The 16705-nt window shown below is 45.3% G+C and overlaps 1 protein-coding gene across 3 annotated transcripts in view; it reads left to right on the top strand.

Annotated features, from left to right (window-relative positions):
* Positions 1 to 11664, top strand: part of LOC135054617 (oocyte zinc finger protein XlCOF8.4-like) — a 49947-nt gene extending 38283 nt beyond the window's left edge. For 2 of the 3 annotated variants that reach the window (XM_063957819.1, XM_063957818.1), the window contains exons 6-7: positions 5035 to 5215; positions 7241 to 11664. In XM_063957819.1, coding sequence (XP_063813889.1) covers positions 5035 to 5215; positions 7241 to 8142 — 1083 coding nt within the window. In that variant the 3' untranslated portion in view covers positions 8143 to 11664. The remainder of the gene's footprint in view (positions 1 to 5034; positions 5216 to 7240) is intronic. The other variant, XM_063957820.1, reaches the window with a different exon arrangement.
* The last annotated feature ends 5041 nt before the right edge of the window (positions 11665 to 16705 follow it).

Below are 16705 nucleotides of genomic sequence, written 5' to 3'. Positions count from 1 at the left end.
GACCTGTCTATACCCCATGGTACTAAATGGATTCCCAGTATCCCCTACAGACTACAAGATAAGGATCCTATTTTTTCCTACATACCTGAAATGTATTCTGTAGTTGAATATATGCTCATATCGCTAATGTTTACTAATGTATAACGTGACTGGTTGCTAGTGTGGCTGCTGACTGTGTTTCTGTCAATTCTGCTTTCTCTTATAATTTGATCCTCAATGCTGGTGCAAAGCAGGGAGGGATCTGATTGTCACTTTAGAAACATAAAGTGAATACTGTCACAAATTGTGTAGTTAACACCGTATGTGTGTGTGATAAAAATTGCCATGTCCAAGAAGGGCAAGGGTGAAGAGGATACGCTCTCCAAAGCAGCACTTACATTAACGTTTGTCCTGCAAACAAGGGTTAACCTCTCAAGATCTGGTACAAAATGGGTTATGTGCACATTGTTATAGCTTCCATCAAAACCGCCTTAATAAACCAATGTTAAGTCTGGCACAGCTTCAGACAGAACCTCCATGGGCATCTTTTGCATAAACATTATCCAGTATAGCTCAAACATTACCCAGTATAGCTGAGCGAATAATGCCAGCACCTGTGCCAGGTATAGGATACCCATTTAACCCTTACATGCAACATTTCCCCTGGGTTATGACATATCCACTTCAGGAATCTGCAACCTTTCAACATAAACAGGCTTACGAGCCTGTAAAGAAACACAGACATGAAACAACATCTTCGCAATCTACACATGTTTCAGATGCAGAGGACACTACGGAAGATGAAGCTGATTCCTCACACTCTGGATCTGCATTTAGAGATGATGAATGTCCTAGCTCAGTAGATGTGCCTGAGTTAATTAATGCAGTGAAAGCCATTCTGTCTTTAGAAGAGGCAACAGAGCCTTTGTTAAAAACTAAGGCACCTGTGTTTAAACATCCTAAAACAGTCAAAATAGAATTTTCAGAGTCAGAATAGCTGATGGAAATCATTCAAGAAGCATGGGTCACACCCAGTAAGAAGGTTAGGATTCTTAAGAAATGGAAATCTTGTAATGCTCTTCGGGCTGGGGATTGTTTAAAAAGGGAGGTTCCTCCCAAAGTAGATGCACATGTGGTTCGACTGGTGCGCAAATCTACATTACCTCTGCCTTCAACATCATTAAATGATGTAACAGAAGGAAAAATAGTGTTTTTTTCTCAAAACTATTTTCTCCTTGTCAGGCGGCCTGGGCTGATGCATTGGAAGCAATAGCTATGAGAGAACAAAAATCCTATATGACATCTATAAAGCAGGCAGCTGTCTCTATGGATGAAGCAGCCTTGGATATGGGTATAGTAGCTTCTCGAGCATCAGCTTCAGCAGTAGCAGCTTGCAGAGCTGTTTGGCTGCATACATGAAAGGCTGACTCAAAATCCAAAAAGGTACTAGAATCTTTGCCATTTGTTGGAGATATTATGTTTGGTACAGAATTAAACAACATTCTGGAGTCTGAGGCAGACTCTAAGAAAGTGAAGTTTCCTTCTACATATAAACCTAAACGCAGGTTTATGGCTTTCCAGTCCTTTCGGACCCAAGGTAAAGCAAAAGAAAGGGTTTACGGCAAACAGTCCCAATCAGAAAAGTCTGGTAAGACTAAAAAGCATTGGGCATCCAGAGGGCCACCGTCCAAACCAGAGGACAAGCCATCAGCCTGATGGCACAGGCCTCCACCTGGGGGGAGCAGGGTGGGAGGCCGACTACTTCTAATTGCACAGGTATGGCAGCAGTCCACCACAGATGCCAGGGTGTAAGATGCAGTGTCTCATGCTTATGCTTTTCCTTCAAGAAACACCCTCCACAAATGTTCTTTTTTACCAGCCCGCCTTCAGTGGAAATGAAGGCCAGGGCATTACAAGAGGAAGTTCAGAAGTTGCTACAATCAGGAGTGATAGTACCGGTTACTCCAGCACAGCAGGGACAGGGTTTCTATTCCAACCTGTTTCTAGTACAGAAACCGAATAGGTCATACCACCCCATTCTCAATCTCAAAGCTCTGAACAAACACATTTGGGTGCCTGGTTTTCATATGGAGACCTTGCATTCCATTATTTTGGCTATGGAGACAGGGGATTTCATGGTGTCCCTAGATATCCAGGATGCTTACCTAACTGTACCTATAGCACCATCCCACCAGTGCTATCTCAGGATTGCTATCCTCCGGCAAGATTTCCAGTTTAAGGCTCTACCCTTTGGGCTGGCTACATGATAGTAGTGATGGCAGCTTACCTTCGTCATCAGGGGATAAGGATTTTCCCATACCTAGATGACCTGCTAATCTTGGCTCTGTCCCAGGAAACTTTGCAATGCCGTCTTCAACTGACAATAGCCTGTTTACAAAGCCACGACTGGCTCATAAGTTCGGCAAAGTTATCCTTAGTTCCGTCACAATGTATGACGCATCTAGGGGCTGTATTGGATTTCAGTCTTCAGAGACTCTTCCTACCTCTGAACAAAATATCCACATTACAGATAAGGATTCAGGAGCTACTACACAGTCTGAGAGTATCCATTCATGCAGCAATGCGAGTGATGGGATCAATAGTGTCAACATTCGACATGGTGGAATATGCTCAATTCCATTCGAGGCCCCTTCAACATCTGATTCTTTCCAAATGGAATGCACTGCACCAGACGATAAAAACCCAGACTATGATTCTTCCTCAGGAAGTGTATTGGTCGTTAGCATGGTGGCTACAGACATCCCATCTGGACAAAGGTCGACTCATTTGGATCTCAGATTGGGAGGTGCTGACAACGGACGCCAGTCTTAAAGGTTGGGGAGCCGTGACAGAAAAGTACTTCTTCCAGAGACAATGGACCAAGGAAGAAAGTTGCCTGCCAATCAACATTCTGGAACTTCGGGCCACATACATGGCTCTTACTCAAGCAAAATAAATACGTCACGGCAAGCCAATTCAGATTTGCTCGGACAATGCGACGGCTGTAGTGTACCTCAATCACCAAGGAGGAACTCGCAGTCAAAGGGCAATGAAGGAGGTAATCCGCACATTAAGGTGAGCAGAACTTCATCATCCAACCATGTCCGCAGTGTTCATACTGGGAGTCCTAAATACATAAGTAGACTTTCTCAGCCGGTGCGACATTCATGCAAGCGAATGGGCCTTGCACCCAGAAGTCTTTCAGATTCTGGTAAACAAGTGGGACTGCCGGAAGTAGACCTCATGGCCTCTCGTCAGAACAACAAGGTACCCGCATATGGATCAAAAACAAAGGGTCTTGAAGCAATCTTCGTGGATGCCCGGTCAGTGAAATGGAAGTTTCATCTGGCACATGTGTTTCCTCCAATCTCCCTGCTGCCCAGGGCAATTCTGAAATTCAAACTGGAAAGGGGCGTTGTGATACTAATAGCTCCAGCGTGGCCTAAACGACATTGGTACACAGAGCTGCAGAGGCTGTCTGCGGATACTCTGCTTCTACTGCCTCAACGTCAAGATCTACTGTTCCAGGGTCCCTGTTTCTACAAACATCTGGATCGACTGTCTTTGATGGCGTTGTACTTGAGACATCCATCTTGAAAGCAAAAGGGTTTTCACAACAGTTAATTCAAATAATGCTTAAAGCAAGGAAACCATCCTCGGCTCACATTTATTACCGGATATGGCATACTTATAGTCAGTGGTGCACTGCCAGAAATTATGACCTTAGGTCTTTCAGAGTTTAAAAAGTTCTAGCATTACTTCAAGCAGGAATGAACCAAGGTCTCTGTGTGACTTCCTTGAAGGTACATGTGTTGGCACTAACTGTATGTTTCCACAAGAAATGCCACACATTCAACCTCCTATTTTTCCCCCTACAGCCCCTTGGGATCTAGAAATAATCCTTAGGGTGCTTCAAGTTGCCCCATTTGAATCACTGAATAAAGTGGATTTGAAATGGTTGACAGCAAATGTTCTCTTTCTACTGGCAATTGCTTCAGCTAGAAGAGTCTCAGATTTAGGGGCGTTATCATGGCGCCCTCCTTTTCTGATATATCATCCAGATAGAGCAATTCTCCAAACTAAATCTGGATAACTTCCTAAGGTGGTCCCTAAGTTACACCTTAACAAAGAAATTGTAGTTCCGGCTTTTCAGGGACCAGACCTCTCTGCAGGAGATACATCATTGGACGTGGTTCGTGTTCTAAGGATCTACATGAATCGTACCAGTGACATCAGAAGGTCAAACACTCTAAGTTCTATATGGATTTCACAAGAGAGGATGGCCTGCTAATAAGCAAATGCTGCTAGATGGCTTTGAATGACTATTTCAGGAGCATATTCTCAAGATGATCTCCCTATCCCGGCTAATGTTTCTGCCCACTCTACTCATAAGGTAGGTCTTTAATGGGCAGCACATTGTGGTGCCTCAGCTGAGCAGATATGTAAGGCAGCCACATGGTCTTCTATTTACACATTCATTAGACATTATGCCTTTGAAACCCTTCAACTCTCAGGACACTGCTTTTGGGTGAAGGATTCTCCTGTCCAATCCAATCTCCACTAAATTCTGCTTTGAGACATCCCAAGGTATATCCTGTGGATACAACTGTGGACCCTGCAGGAGAAATAAGAAGTTATGGTAGACTTACCGTCTAACTTTTTCTCCTAAGTCCACAGTATCCACAGGGATCCCACCCTGACACACCTGATTTGAGGATCCTTTCACTTACTAACCTCTTCCTTCTTGTATGGAAGTGTGTGCATGTTCTTCTCGCCTGATTAGGGCTCCCTATTATGCTCCTGCCTTGAGCTTTGGAAAGACGACTGAATTGCCTGTGCCAGGAGGCAGGGATATAGGGGACTGGCCCTTTGCATCCTGGGAATCTGAAAAGGTTAGATCAGTGGGGCCAATCCAGTGTCGCTTCCTAATATCCCAAAGGATATCCTGGGGATACTGTGGACTTTGGAGAAATAGAGTTATCAACGGTAAGTCTACCATAACTATTTCAATGTTTTTTTGTATTAATTATGGTATATTACTTACTGTATTTTAAGATAAACGATATAGTGGGAGAAGAAGAGACTTATGTGACTGATATTAAGGAAGAATATATAGAAGAAGAAGAAACTTATGTGACTGATATTAAGGTAGAAGATACAGAGGGAGAGGAAGAACCATATGTGAGAGGTGATCAGCAGTGTAAGGAGGAGGAAATCCCTACAGACCTCAGCACAGGTGAGGAATAATACATTTTTACAGAATATATTCTCCTTGATCAGTCACTACAGTAATCTCTTATCCTACTTCCTCCTCAATACAGACTAATGAGGGGAATGTTTCTGCCTAGCCATCAGCCCCTATTATACTCCTGGAGAGAAAGTAGTTCTGGTGTGGTCTGTGATCAGTGTTTTAGTTCTGATATGGTCTTTCAGTAACTTTGTAAATAGCCAGAAAATATGTGGATGACAAAACTGCAATAATAATGTGTAACGCACTAGTACTTGAGTTTGCAGCAGAGAACATACAATCTCACTGAGGTACAAGAAGTGGTAGGCATTGGACAAATTCCATCCTGCTGTCCTATGGTGGTTGTATGACCAACGTAGATGTCTGGAACTGTTGTAGGTTCTTATCTTGCAGGTGTTCCAAGGAAAGAGAAGTTAGTTTGTCCAATGCCTACCCCTTCTTGTAACAAGGTAAGTTTGTACGTACCTGCAAACTCAAGTACTTGTATGTTACACACTACTATTACGCTTTGTCAGCCACAAATTTTCTGGCTATTTGATTCACTTCTAGAAGAACATTTCAGAAGGAATTAAAACACTCGTTGATCAAAGGGGTGTGGTATGAGAGCCTGACTGTTGGGATGCCGATGGCCACATGACCGACACCGACATGCTTACAGAGGACAGGGTAATCACTTCGCCCCTTCCCTGACCCCTACCCTAACCCACCTGGAGTGGTGGCTAGGAATAAGATTGTAGGGGTGGCGGCTAGCGCTAAGATTCAGGGAGTGGTAGCTACGACTAACCCCCCCCCCCCCCCCCCCCTCCCTCTAGTGTCTAAACCTATCCCCCCCCCTCAAGTCCTAACCCAGATACATACCTTTGGGATGTCGACGGTCAGAGTTCTGGCCCCGCGATTTTGGCGTTGGTCACATGACCACCGGCATCATGACCGCTGGGATGCTAACCGCATCCCGATCAAAGATAGCTCAAGCACCACCCCTTTATCTCCATAATCTACCCCTGAGGGCCATTGTTAAAAGGTTCTTGCTGTTCCTGGCTGCATATCTTTGTCTTCAATATCTGGTCTCCAAAGGAACCTGGCGCCAGTCATCCACATCTCCATCCTATTGTATTTTTGCTCTCCCCCTCACATCATGTCACTGTGTGTTATCAGCCCAGAGATCTGACCAGTCTCCTCCCCACACTCTCTGCTGTATCTCCTACAACAGGTGCCATCAGCCCCTATTATATTTCTGCTCTCCCCCCTCACATCATGTCACTGTGTGTTACCAGCCCAGAGATCTGACCAGTCTCCTCCCCACACTCTCTGGTGTATCTCTCATACATCAGGAGCCATCAACCGTTATTATACTTCTGCTCTCCCGTCACATCATGTCACTGTGTGTTACCAGCCCAGAGATATGACCAGTCTCCTCCCCACACTCTCTGGTGTATCTCATACATCAGGAGCCATCAGACCCTATTATACTCCTGCTCTCCCCCTCACATCATGTCACTGTGTGTTACCAGCCCAGAGATCTGACCAGTCTCCTCCCCTCACTCTCTGGTGTATCTTATACATCAGGAGCCATCAGCCCCTATTATACTGCTGCTCTCCCCTCCTCATGTCACTGTGTGTTACCAGCCCAGAGATCTGACCAGTCTCCTCCCCACACTCACTGGTGTATGTCATATGATACATATAGAACTATATTCGCATGTTAGGAGCCTCCTGTATTATTGCATTCAACTTGTGAGGAAACATTCTTAAATAATAGCCTGGGCTTTCTCAGAGGCCACTAGGACAAATGTTGTAGTTCACACATTTATTAGATGGATCTGACTCTATTTTAAGCCAGTGTTATATATGTGCATAAATAGAGCCCTGTTTACTGTATGTACATGTATATTTGTAATAACCTGTAGTTTGGAGATTGAAATGAAACAACTGAACATCTTGAACTCACTAATAGTATGGTAATTTGCTCCTCACGGTAACAAAATTCTGTTGTCGTCATACATTTATTTCCAGCAGATGGAGGACCAAGTAGGAAGACTTTGGAAAGAGATCTCATTTTTTCTCCAGATATTAAAATACAAGATAACATCACACAGGATTCTCCAGGAGACATCCCCATTACTCTAAATATACATCCTGTACCTCACAGTGCTGATCTATCATCTGATCCCTCTGATCATAGGGAATGTTCTCCCTATAACTCAAATATTGTTACATATAGTTCTGCTCTTACAGATGATTCAGTCCTTACCTGTTCTGTTTGTGGTAAAGGTTTTGGATGTCGGTCAATGTTTGTAAGACATCACAGAAGTCACACAGGTGAGAGGCCATTTCCATGTGCCGAATGTGGGAAATGTTTTACACAGAAATCACATGTTGTTATACATCAGAGAAGTCACACAGGTGAGAAGCCATTTTCATGCCCCGAGTGTGGAAAATATTTTAGACAGAAATCAGCTCTTGTTATACATCTGAAAAATCACACAGGCGAGAGGCCATTTCCATGTTCTGAGTGTGGGAAATGTTTTACACTGAAATCAAAGCTTTTTAGTCATCAGAGAACTCACACAGGTGAGAAACCATTTCCATGCTCTGAGTGTGGGAAATGTTTTGCACAGAAATCAGATCTTGCTATACATGAGAGAATTCACACAGGTGAGAGGCCATATCCATGTTCTGAGTGTGGGAAATGTTTTGCGAAGAAATCATATCTTGTTAAACATCAAAAAAGTCACACAGGTGAGAAACCATTTCCATGCTCTGACTGTGGGAAATGTTTTACACAGAAAGCAGCTCTTGTTACACATGAGAGATGTCACACAGGTGTGAAACCATTTCCATGCTCTGACTGTGGGAAATGTTTTGCAAAGAAATCAACTCTTGTTACACATGAGAGAAGTCACACAGGTGTGTAACCATTTCCATGTACTGAAGGCCTGATTTGGATTTGTATGCAAAGATGATGGTTAGCATACAAGTCTGCATTGTTGGATGCAGACTTACTGGACTTGGCTGTCTGGATGCGATGGCCAGTCCTAAGTAAACAGACTGACCAATGTCTACCATTGCGAGTCCTCAGACGCAACCCTCTGATCTTACAGATAAAACCTTTTATTCCAGTGATTACTCTGATCCTTAGTGTACTACTGGCGTTACCTGCTTTCCAAATACTCTAATACCTAGTCGCCACCTCAAGTTAATTCATATCTATTTCATATACAACAGAAGATCTGATTAATGTTTATTTGTACTGTGGGGTTTACCATTGATAGTAGAAACACACACACACACACACACACACACACACAGAGATTTATGGTAGACTTACCATTGTTAAATCTCTTTCTGCGAGGCACACTGGTTTCCACAGGGAATAACATCGGGGTGTAGAGTTGGATCTTGATCCGAGGCACCAACGAGCTAAAGCTTTGACTGTTCCCAAGATGCATTGCACCGCCTCCTCTTGATTAAGGTGAAAAGATGACACCACCTTAGGTTAATAACCTGGGCGAGTTCTCAGAACTGCCCGGTCACGATGAAATATCAGGAAGGGTGGGCGACAGGACAAAGGTCCTAAGTCTGACACCCTTCTAGCAGAGGCAATAGCCAACAAAACAGGACCTTAGCAGTAAGCCATTTAAGGTCCACCATCTGAAGAGGCTTGAAAAAAAATCACTCAAGGTGTATTAGAAAATCCGTTGACGTTTCGGGGACGTGCTCCCCTTCCTCAGAACAAATTAAACAGTGCACAAAAAACACAATATATACCCACTTACCCCCTAGTCCTCCCCCGCCAGCATCTCCCACGTGCACGTCACCTGTGGCACTGTTTCAGCGCTGCCGGGCGGAAGATATGCGGCGGAACTCGGTCCTGTAGTCATGGCAGCGTTTTGGCAGGGCTGCCCGTAATTCCTCCTAGCGTGTCCCTCCCACTGCGGCCGGGCGGAAGTGACGTCCCATGTTACGGCTCCGTCGCCCGGGCAACACTAGAATCAATAACAAAAACGTAACATAAGCATACAGTGATAAATCAATAAAATGAAACTGTGCAATATTACACATATGATCAGGCACAGGGTGCATAAAAACACACTTATTCGTGACATAAAAATAGTATCAAGTTGTGACATTGATCTGACATTGTGTGCATTAAAACAATAATAAAACAGCATATTATTAAAGAAAAGTTTTTTTTTTCTTGCAATCGCCCATAGCGATGACACGTTAAGGCACAATCTCATTATAAATGCGCCGTGGCTACCTATAATTAATTCCTAATCTTCAATATCAAAATACTGGTCTTACTCACTGCACCCCTAATACTACCTCCATCATAAGACTAATATGGCCTACACAGTAGCCATACCGCAACGGCAGGGGTGTAGTATGGTATGCAGGCGGCCGGGCTCCCGGCAACCAGCATACTGGCGATGGAAGCCCAACCACCGGCATACCGACAGCGTGGTGAGCGCAAATGAGCCCCTTGCGGGCACGGTGGCGTGCAACGCGCGCCACGCTATTTTTTTTTCACTCCATGGGGGGTCGTGGATCCCCACGAGGGAGAAAAACTGACGGTATGCCGGCTGTCGGGATTCCGGCGCCGGTATACTGTGCGCCGGGATCCCGACAGTCGGCAACCTGAAAACCACCCCAATGGCAGATATCAGAGCGGCTGGATTTATAAGAAATGTATAAGTCCCAATGAGACCCTTGGGGCGGGAGTGTCTGCAACCTAAATATCCATTGGGACTCGAGCTGCAACAGCTTCTTCCCCCTGTTGCCACCCCTAATGGATTCTGGGACATGGTCAATATTCCTATGTCTCAAAGTTGCTATGTTATGTTTTTGCTCGAAAAATGGCGAGCAACCGGTTGCGCTGCCATGCCTGTGGATAGCCTGTCTGTGCTGTGCCATGTGGATTTTAAATTGGCATTCAGTCTTCCCTACATAGTAGGTGCCACACGGGCACATGATGCCATAGATTACAAACTTTGTGCTTAATGTTAATGACCACTTGATAGGAATTTTTTTTACCAGAAAATGGGTGCGTGATGGAATCGCCTGGTGACATGAATGTACATGTAGTACAACCCAGGCATTTATGGCACCCATTTTTTCGTGTCAAAAAATGTGTGGGGACTGATTTAAAATTTGTGGTACAGATGAGTCCACATTTATCTTGACCTTTTAATAGTATTAACTGAGACTGGCCAGTCGGACTTAATCCTCTGCTGTATTGTTCTCTGCATTGTATTGCAGCTGAGAACAATAGATGAAGGGTTTATGCTAATAAATCATGTTGTGCCTAGGTGCAGAAAACGAATCAAGATAACTGTGGATCCGTCTGTATCTGTTCTTACCACTATATCACATATGTCCACGCCAGCATTGCGGTCTGTCTCTTGAGACCGCGACCGGATCACGATTTACCTTACCTCTTCCCCTGATGTGCAGCCACGCGATCCAGGAGAGCTGCGGTGTGTGTGCTTGAAGACCGGAGCGCCTCCGCTGCAAGTACCTGGGAACCAGGCTGTGGGTGTGTGCAGCGCCGCATGGGGAGGTGATGGAGTCACAGCGCAGGATGTCAGACTGACATTCTATACAGTGCTGCAGCTCTTGAAGTCTTCTTAAAAACTCTTTTCAGGGCTGCCTAGCGCAGCCCTCCCTGTTAGTTACCTGCACTGCAGGCACCAACTTACAAACTGAGCTCCAGTGCCTGGAGGTGGGGCTATAGAGGAGGCGGTGCAATGTACCCTGGGAACAGTCAAAGCTTTAGCCTGTTGGTGCCTCAGATCAAGATCCAACTCTACACCCCAATGCTATTCCCTGTGGAATACCAGTGTACCTATATATATATATATATATATATATATATATATATATATATAATAGCAGCACCTCAGGGCTCAGGAAAAAATGACCAATATAATTAAAAGATTGTAGACACTCCAGCGGTACTGCAAACAAGAGACAAAAAGTTAATTACTTGCATAGATAGTGATGGCTATCTGTGTGTTCACCATCGATGGTGAAACTGTGAGTGACATTTCTGTGAATAACCCGTGGCCAATCACAGCCCAGGGGTGAAGCTTAGCGGGTGCCGGGGCGGAGCTATGCTCCATGTCCCGGCATCTTGTAAAAAAAAAAACCATTTGACATCGGCCTTAAACTATCAATGATTAGGAATCATCGATGTTCGATGGCCATCCCTGTGCGTAGGTGCACTAAAAACTTTGTATATTCTTAAAATTTTTATTTATAGGTATGCATTTAAATCTTTATTCATATTTGAGAAACTGAAATATATAAATGTATAGAGTGAGATAGAAAGAAAAAAAAAAGTGTTTTAAAAATGTTCCAACCACTGACTGCTGTCAACTGTTAATACAATTGCAAGGTAAAATAAAGGCTTAATAGCCCACCTTATTCTTTAATAATTGTCTATTTCCACTTAGACTGTTAACTTCATTGTTTGCCTTCCATTGCTAAAATTCATGTATACTTCTCTATGTGTAGTTCTTTATTTCTGTTATGTTATTCTTTATATCTAGTTTATATCACTTTTATATCAATTTTATATTTAAAATAACCAAAAGTAAAGTAACATTTGTATTCTTAGCTCAGCTGCCGGATTATGGATACATTTGTTTCTTGTACCAAAGCATTGAAACCTCACTCAGTGGGGGTCATTCCGAGTTGTTTGCTCGCTAGCAGTTTTTAGCAGCCGTGCAAACGCTAAGCCGCCGCCCATTGGGAGCGTATCTTAGCAGAAGTACGAACGAAGGCATCGCAGTGCGGCAGCAAAAAAAGATTGTGCAGTTTCAGAGTAGCTCCAGACCTACTCCTAGCTTGCGATCACTTCAGAATGTTCAGTTTCGGGTTTGACGTCACAAACACGTCCTGCGTTCCCCCAGCCACGCCTGTGTTTTTCCTAGCACGCCTGCGTTTTTTCAAACACTCCCTGAAAATGGTGAGTTGACACCCAGAAACGCCCCTTTCCTGTCAATCACTCTGCGGCGCCCATTGCGTCTGAAAAGCTTCGCTAGACCCTGTGTGAAACTACATCGGCTGTTGTGAAAGTACTTTGCACGTGCGCATTGCGACGATTTTTCACTTAATCTCCGCGCTGCAAACATTTTTGTCTAGCGATCAACTTGGAATTACCCCCAGTATCCTTTAGATGAGGGAATTATATCAACAGAAATATTCCTGTACCCAGTATAGAGACATAATCAAATTTTGAGACAATATTATAACAAAACAATTACTTTGCTGGCAATAATACTATTAATTCTACTTTCAGATAGGTATTGTAGTTATATTGACCCCTTTATCTATGGGCTAAATATCATGCTGTAGATAGGAAGCTAGAGTCATTAATATGTATGGGAGTCGGTACTATATATTGGTAGATATATGGGGCGGTTATTAAAGTTTTCAGCTCACTTCCTCTCTATTATATCTGTGCCATAACCCTTCAAACTAAGGGCCTAATTCTGAGTTGATCGCAGCAGGAAATTTTTTAGCAGTTGGGCAAAACCATGTGCACTGCAGGGGAGGCAGATATAACATGTGCAGAGAGAGTTAGATTTGGGTGTGGTGTGTTCAATCTGCAATCTAATTTGCAGTGTAAAAATAAAGCAGCCAGTATTTACCCTGCACAGAAACAAAATAACCCACCCAAATCTAACTCTCTCTGCACATGTTACATCTGCCTCCCCTGCAGTGCACATGGTTTTGCCCAACTGCTAACAAATTTGCTGCTGCGATCAACACTGAATTACCCCCCTATATCTATATATGGTGCAGTCTATATAAGCCCTACACTTTGTGTTTTATTGGCAATCACTCAGGGATGTGCAGTCAGGATTAATGACTCAAATAATACAAAGAAGATACTTATGACACAGATTTTGTGTCATAAGTATATTTGTATTATTTTAATAATTTTTATCCTGTAAAAATCTGTGTTACAGAGGCACCGTTGTCGGTGCCTCACGCTGACAGTGTAAAATGGGCGGAAGCTGGAGGGCGGGGCCAAGCAGCAGGGAGTAAAATCCCATTGATAAAAAGCACTATAAGCGGCACTGGTATAAGTGCTGCTTTGACAGGGGCGTGCTTTCAGCCCATATGAAAGCACGCCAGTGGGAGTGTGCAGTGCTACGCTGAGCTTCCGGTTTCCAGCCGTGCAGACAAGCTCCGTGTGAGCATTTGCTCTGCCTGCATGTGACGCTGCCTGGGGCACTGGGAGCTAAGCTCCCGGACCTCAGCACCCTGCACTGATCAGGGAGCGGGTAGCCCGATCCCCCTGTGTGCCGCACACTCGGGCCGCCGCAGATGCCTGATCAGGAAGCCGGGTAGCCCGATCCCCCTGTGTGCCACACACCCGGGCCGCCGCGGAACCTGCACTGATCAGGGAGTGGGTAGCCCGATCCCCTTGTGTGCCGCACACGGGCCGCCGCAGATGCCTGATCAGAAAGCCGGGTAGCCCGATCCCCCTGTGTGCCGCACACGGGCCGCCGCAGATGCCTGATCAGGAAGCCGGGTAGCCCGATCCCCCTGTGTGCCGCACACTCGGGCCACCGCGGATCTGTCCTCCCCCCGCCTTCTTATTTCAATAGTCCCGGGTGCCAAGGTATGTGCTTGCTGGAGTGGACGCAGCCACATTGAATGTACGGACAAAAGTGTGGACAAAATAAAAATGAGAATCTTGCTTAATTAATAATAAGTTTACTAAATTATGATGAAAATTAAAATAATCAAGTTATACCAATTATTCAGACATATGTTTAAACATATGTCTGAATAATTGGTATAACTGATTATTTTAAGTGTATTAATCTTAATCACAATTTAGTAAAGTTATTATTAATTAAGCAAGATTCTCCATTTTATTTATTGATTGAATTAAAACACAATTATAATGATTTAAAGTGTCCACACTATTGTCGGTACATTCAGCGCACGAGGGGTTAACACTGGGTAGTGCTGCCTTGTGCTGCTGGGGCTCCCTGCATGGAACCCCTGACAATGAGCATGAAACCGCTGGCAACTAGCATGGAACCCATTGTTACGTTCCCGGTGCTCAGAACATGAGAGATGTCGTGTAGTGAGTCCAGAGCATCGGAACGTGATGCTGAAATAAGTTAAGGTATGGGAATAGCCCCTAGCACCCGACCTCCATTGTTTCACCCGCGTAGTCAGTTCACGCCTGCATGACTATGGTTTCTTGGGCCCACGGCAGCCGCGTTTAAAGGGCGGATTAGGTCTGCCCAACGATGATGCTCCCAGGTCTTAGTGTGAGACAAGGCGTGAACCGAGACAGGATAATAACAAGGGGACCTCTAACTAAAGCAAACATAAGGCTAGGGGCTACTAACAACCCTAAAATGACATGTATGTGCGGCACGCCGCCAAAGGAAAAGAACAACAAAAGATACCACTGTCCACACCCCACACGGCACTGTCGTGTACTGGGGAGGACAGTGAGAATGGAAATCTCCGCAAAAACACCAGTAGCAGTTTGAGCAGCACCGCGGACCACCGCACCTAACAGTACACCCCAAACACAAGGACTAAGCGGCCTAGGCCGCAACATGCGGCAGAGGCCGGGAGAGAACCCCAAGATGACTGCAACAGGTTCACTCGGACTGGAAGGATTCCCAGGACCGGCTTAAGAACTCCAGGACTCAGGACAACAGGAAGCAGGATCGACCAGATAACAGCAGACTAAGAATTAACTTTGCAAGGCAGGAACAGCATACAGGAAGCTATCACCGGCGAGGCTGCAATGTGCTGGCTCCCATAAAAAGACCCTGCTGGCCAATGACAGGAGGGCCAGCAAGACTAGCCCCCTAATTAATAGTTGTGCAGCTGCCCTGCTGCACGAACAACTAATCAAGTTTCATCTGGCAACGGAGAACGCGGTCCGCCAATGGCGTCCCTGTTGCCATGGACCCGGCGGCTGTGGACGCCCGGCGTCCTAGCGTTGTCAGGGACCCGGCGGCTGCAGTACGCACGGTGTCCTGGCGTTGGTAGGTGCCGGGCGGGCAGCAAGGGAGGTGCAGCGGCCGTGAGCGTTGCTCAGAAGCAGTCTGAGCAGCGCCGTGGACCGCCGCACCTAACACCCATGGCATGAAAACATTGGTAACGAACATGAGACCCCTGGCAACGAACATGGAACCGCTGGCAATGAGCATGGAACCCAGGACATGAAACCATTGGCAACAAGCATGAGACCCCTGGCAACGATCATTAGACCCCAGGCAATGAGCATGGAACCCAGGACATGAAACCATTGGCAACGAGCATGAGACCCCTGGCAACGATCATGAGACCCCTTGCAATGAGCAGGTAATTTAAAAATAATTAGAGGCCTTACTGTGGCATAATTTGTATGGGACATCATTGTGTGTGAAGCATAAAATGGTATCTGGCATAACTGTATGTGGCATAATGTGGAATGGGCATTATGGTATGTGAAATGGGCATTATGGTGTGTGGAATACTGTGGAATGGGCATTACGGTGTGTGGAATAATGTGGAATGGGCATTATGGTGTGTGACATAATGTGGAATGGGCATTAAGGTGTGTGACATAATGTGTAAAGGGCATTACTATAAGGAGCAAAAATAACAAATAATGTGGAAAGGGCATGAATAGTTTTTCCCCCTGTGTTTTATTTTTCCTGTGTTGTATGCTTTACCTTGTGTAATGTGTATAAAGGGTACTACTGTGTGGTGTAATGTGACTGACAGACACTACTGTGGGGTGTAATGTGACTGACAGACACTACTGTGGGGTGTAATGTGAATAGGTACTATTCTGTGTCCACGACCCTTCCCCATGAAGCCATCACCCTCTCCCTGGTGTCACATTCTTCCTGACCCCCTCTCCCTGGCGTCACCCACTCCATGTCACCAACAGCTGTCACCCTCTCTCTGGTGTCACACTCTCCCTGTCACCCACTGCTGGCTTTTTTGTTGTCCAGAACTTTCATTAACTTAATAGTGCCACACCCACGGTGCTATTAAGTTAATGGAAGCCTTGGACAACAAAATTGCTCCTCCCACTCCCTCCCCAGTCCCAAACACAATTTTTTTTCCTATAAAAAATTTACAATATATTATCCGCCTGCTCATCACATGTTTGATAAGCAGGCAGGCTGCGGGCATTGGCGGCGGTGGCGGCATCGGACTGAGATGCGAATTAGTGGTGGAGGGTCCGGTTAGTTGATGGTGGGTGAGTTTGTGAGCCATTGGCATTGGCGGGGCTAGTGGGCATCGGCTCAGCTGCAGTAGCGGGCATTGGCTCAGCGGCGGTAGGGGTCATCGGCGGGATTTGGCGGACATTATGGCTGCAGTGCCTCACCAGCCGCTGACCTCACTGCACGCCACTGCAATCAATATATCCTATCTAAGTCCCAGAATTAGATACCTGTGTATTATGGCCCTTATTCCGAGTTGATCGCTCGCTAC

Source organism: Pseudophryne corroboree, chromosome 3 (assembly GCF_028390025.1).
Source record: "Pseudophryne corroboree isolate aPseCor3 chromosome 3, aPseCor3.hap2, whole genome shotgun sequence".
In the NCBI taxonomy this organism is placed as follows: domain Eukaryota; kingdom Metazoa; phylum Chordata; class Amphibia; order Anura; family Myobatrachidae; genus Pseudophryne; species Pseudophryne corroboree.
The sequence above is the reverse complement of the archived record's forward strand: the minus strand, read 5'-3'. Positions and strand labels throughout refer to the sequence as shown.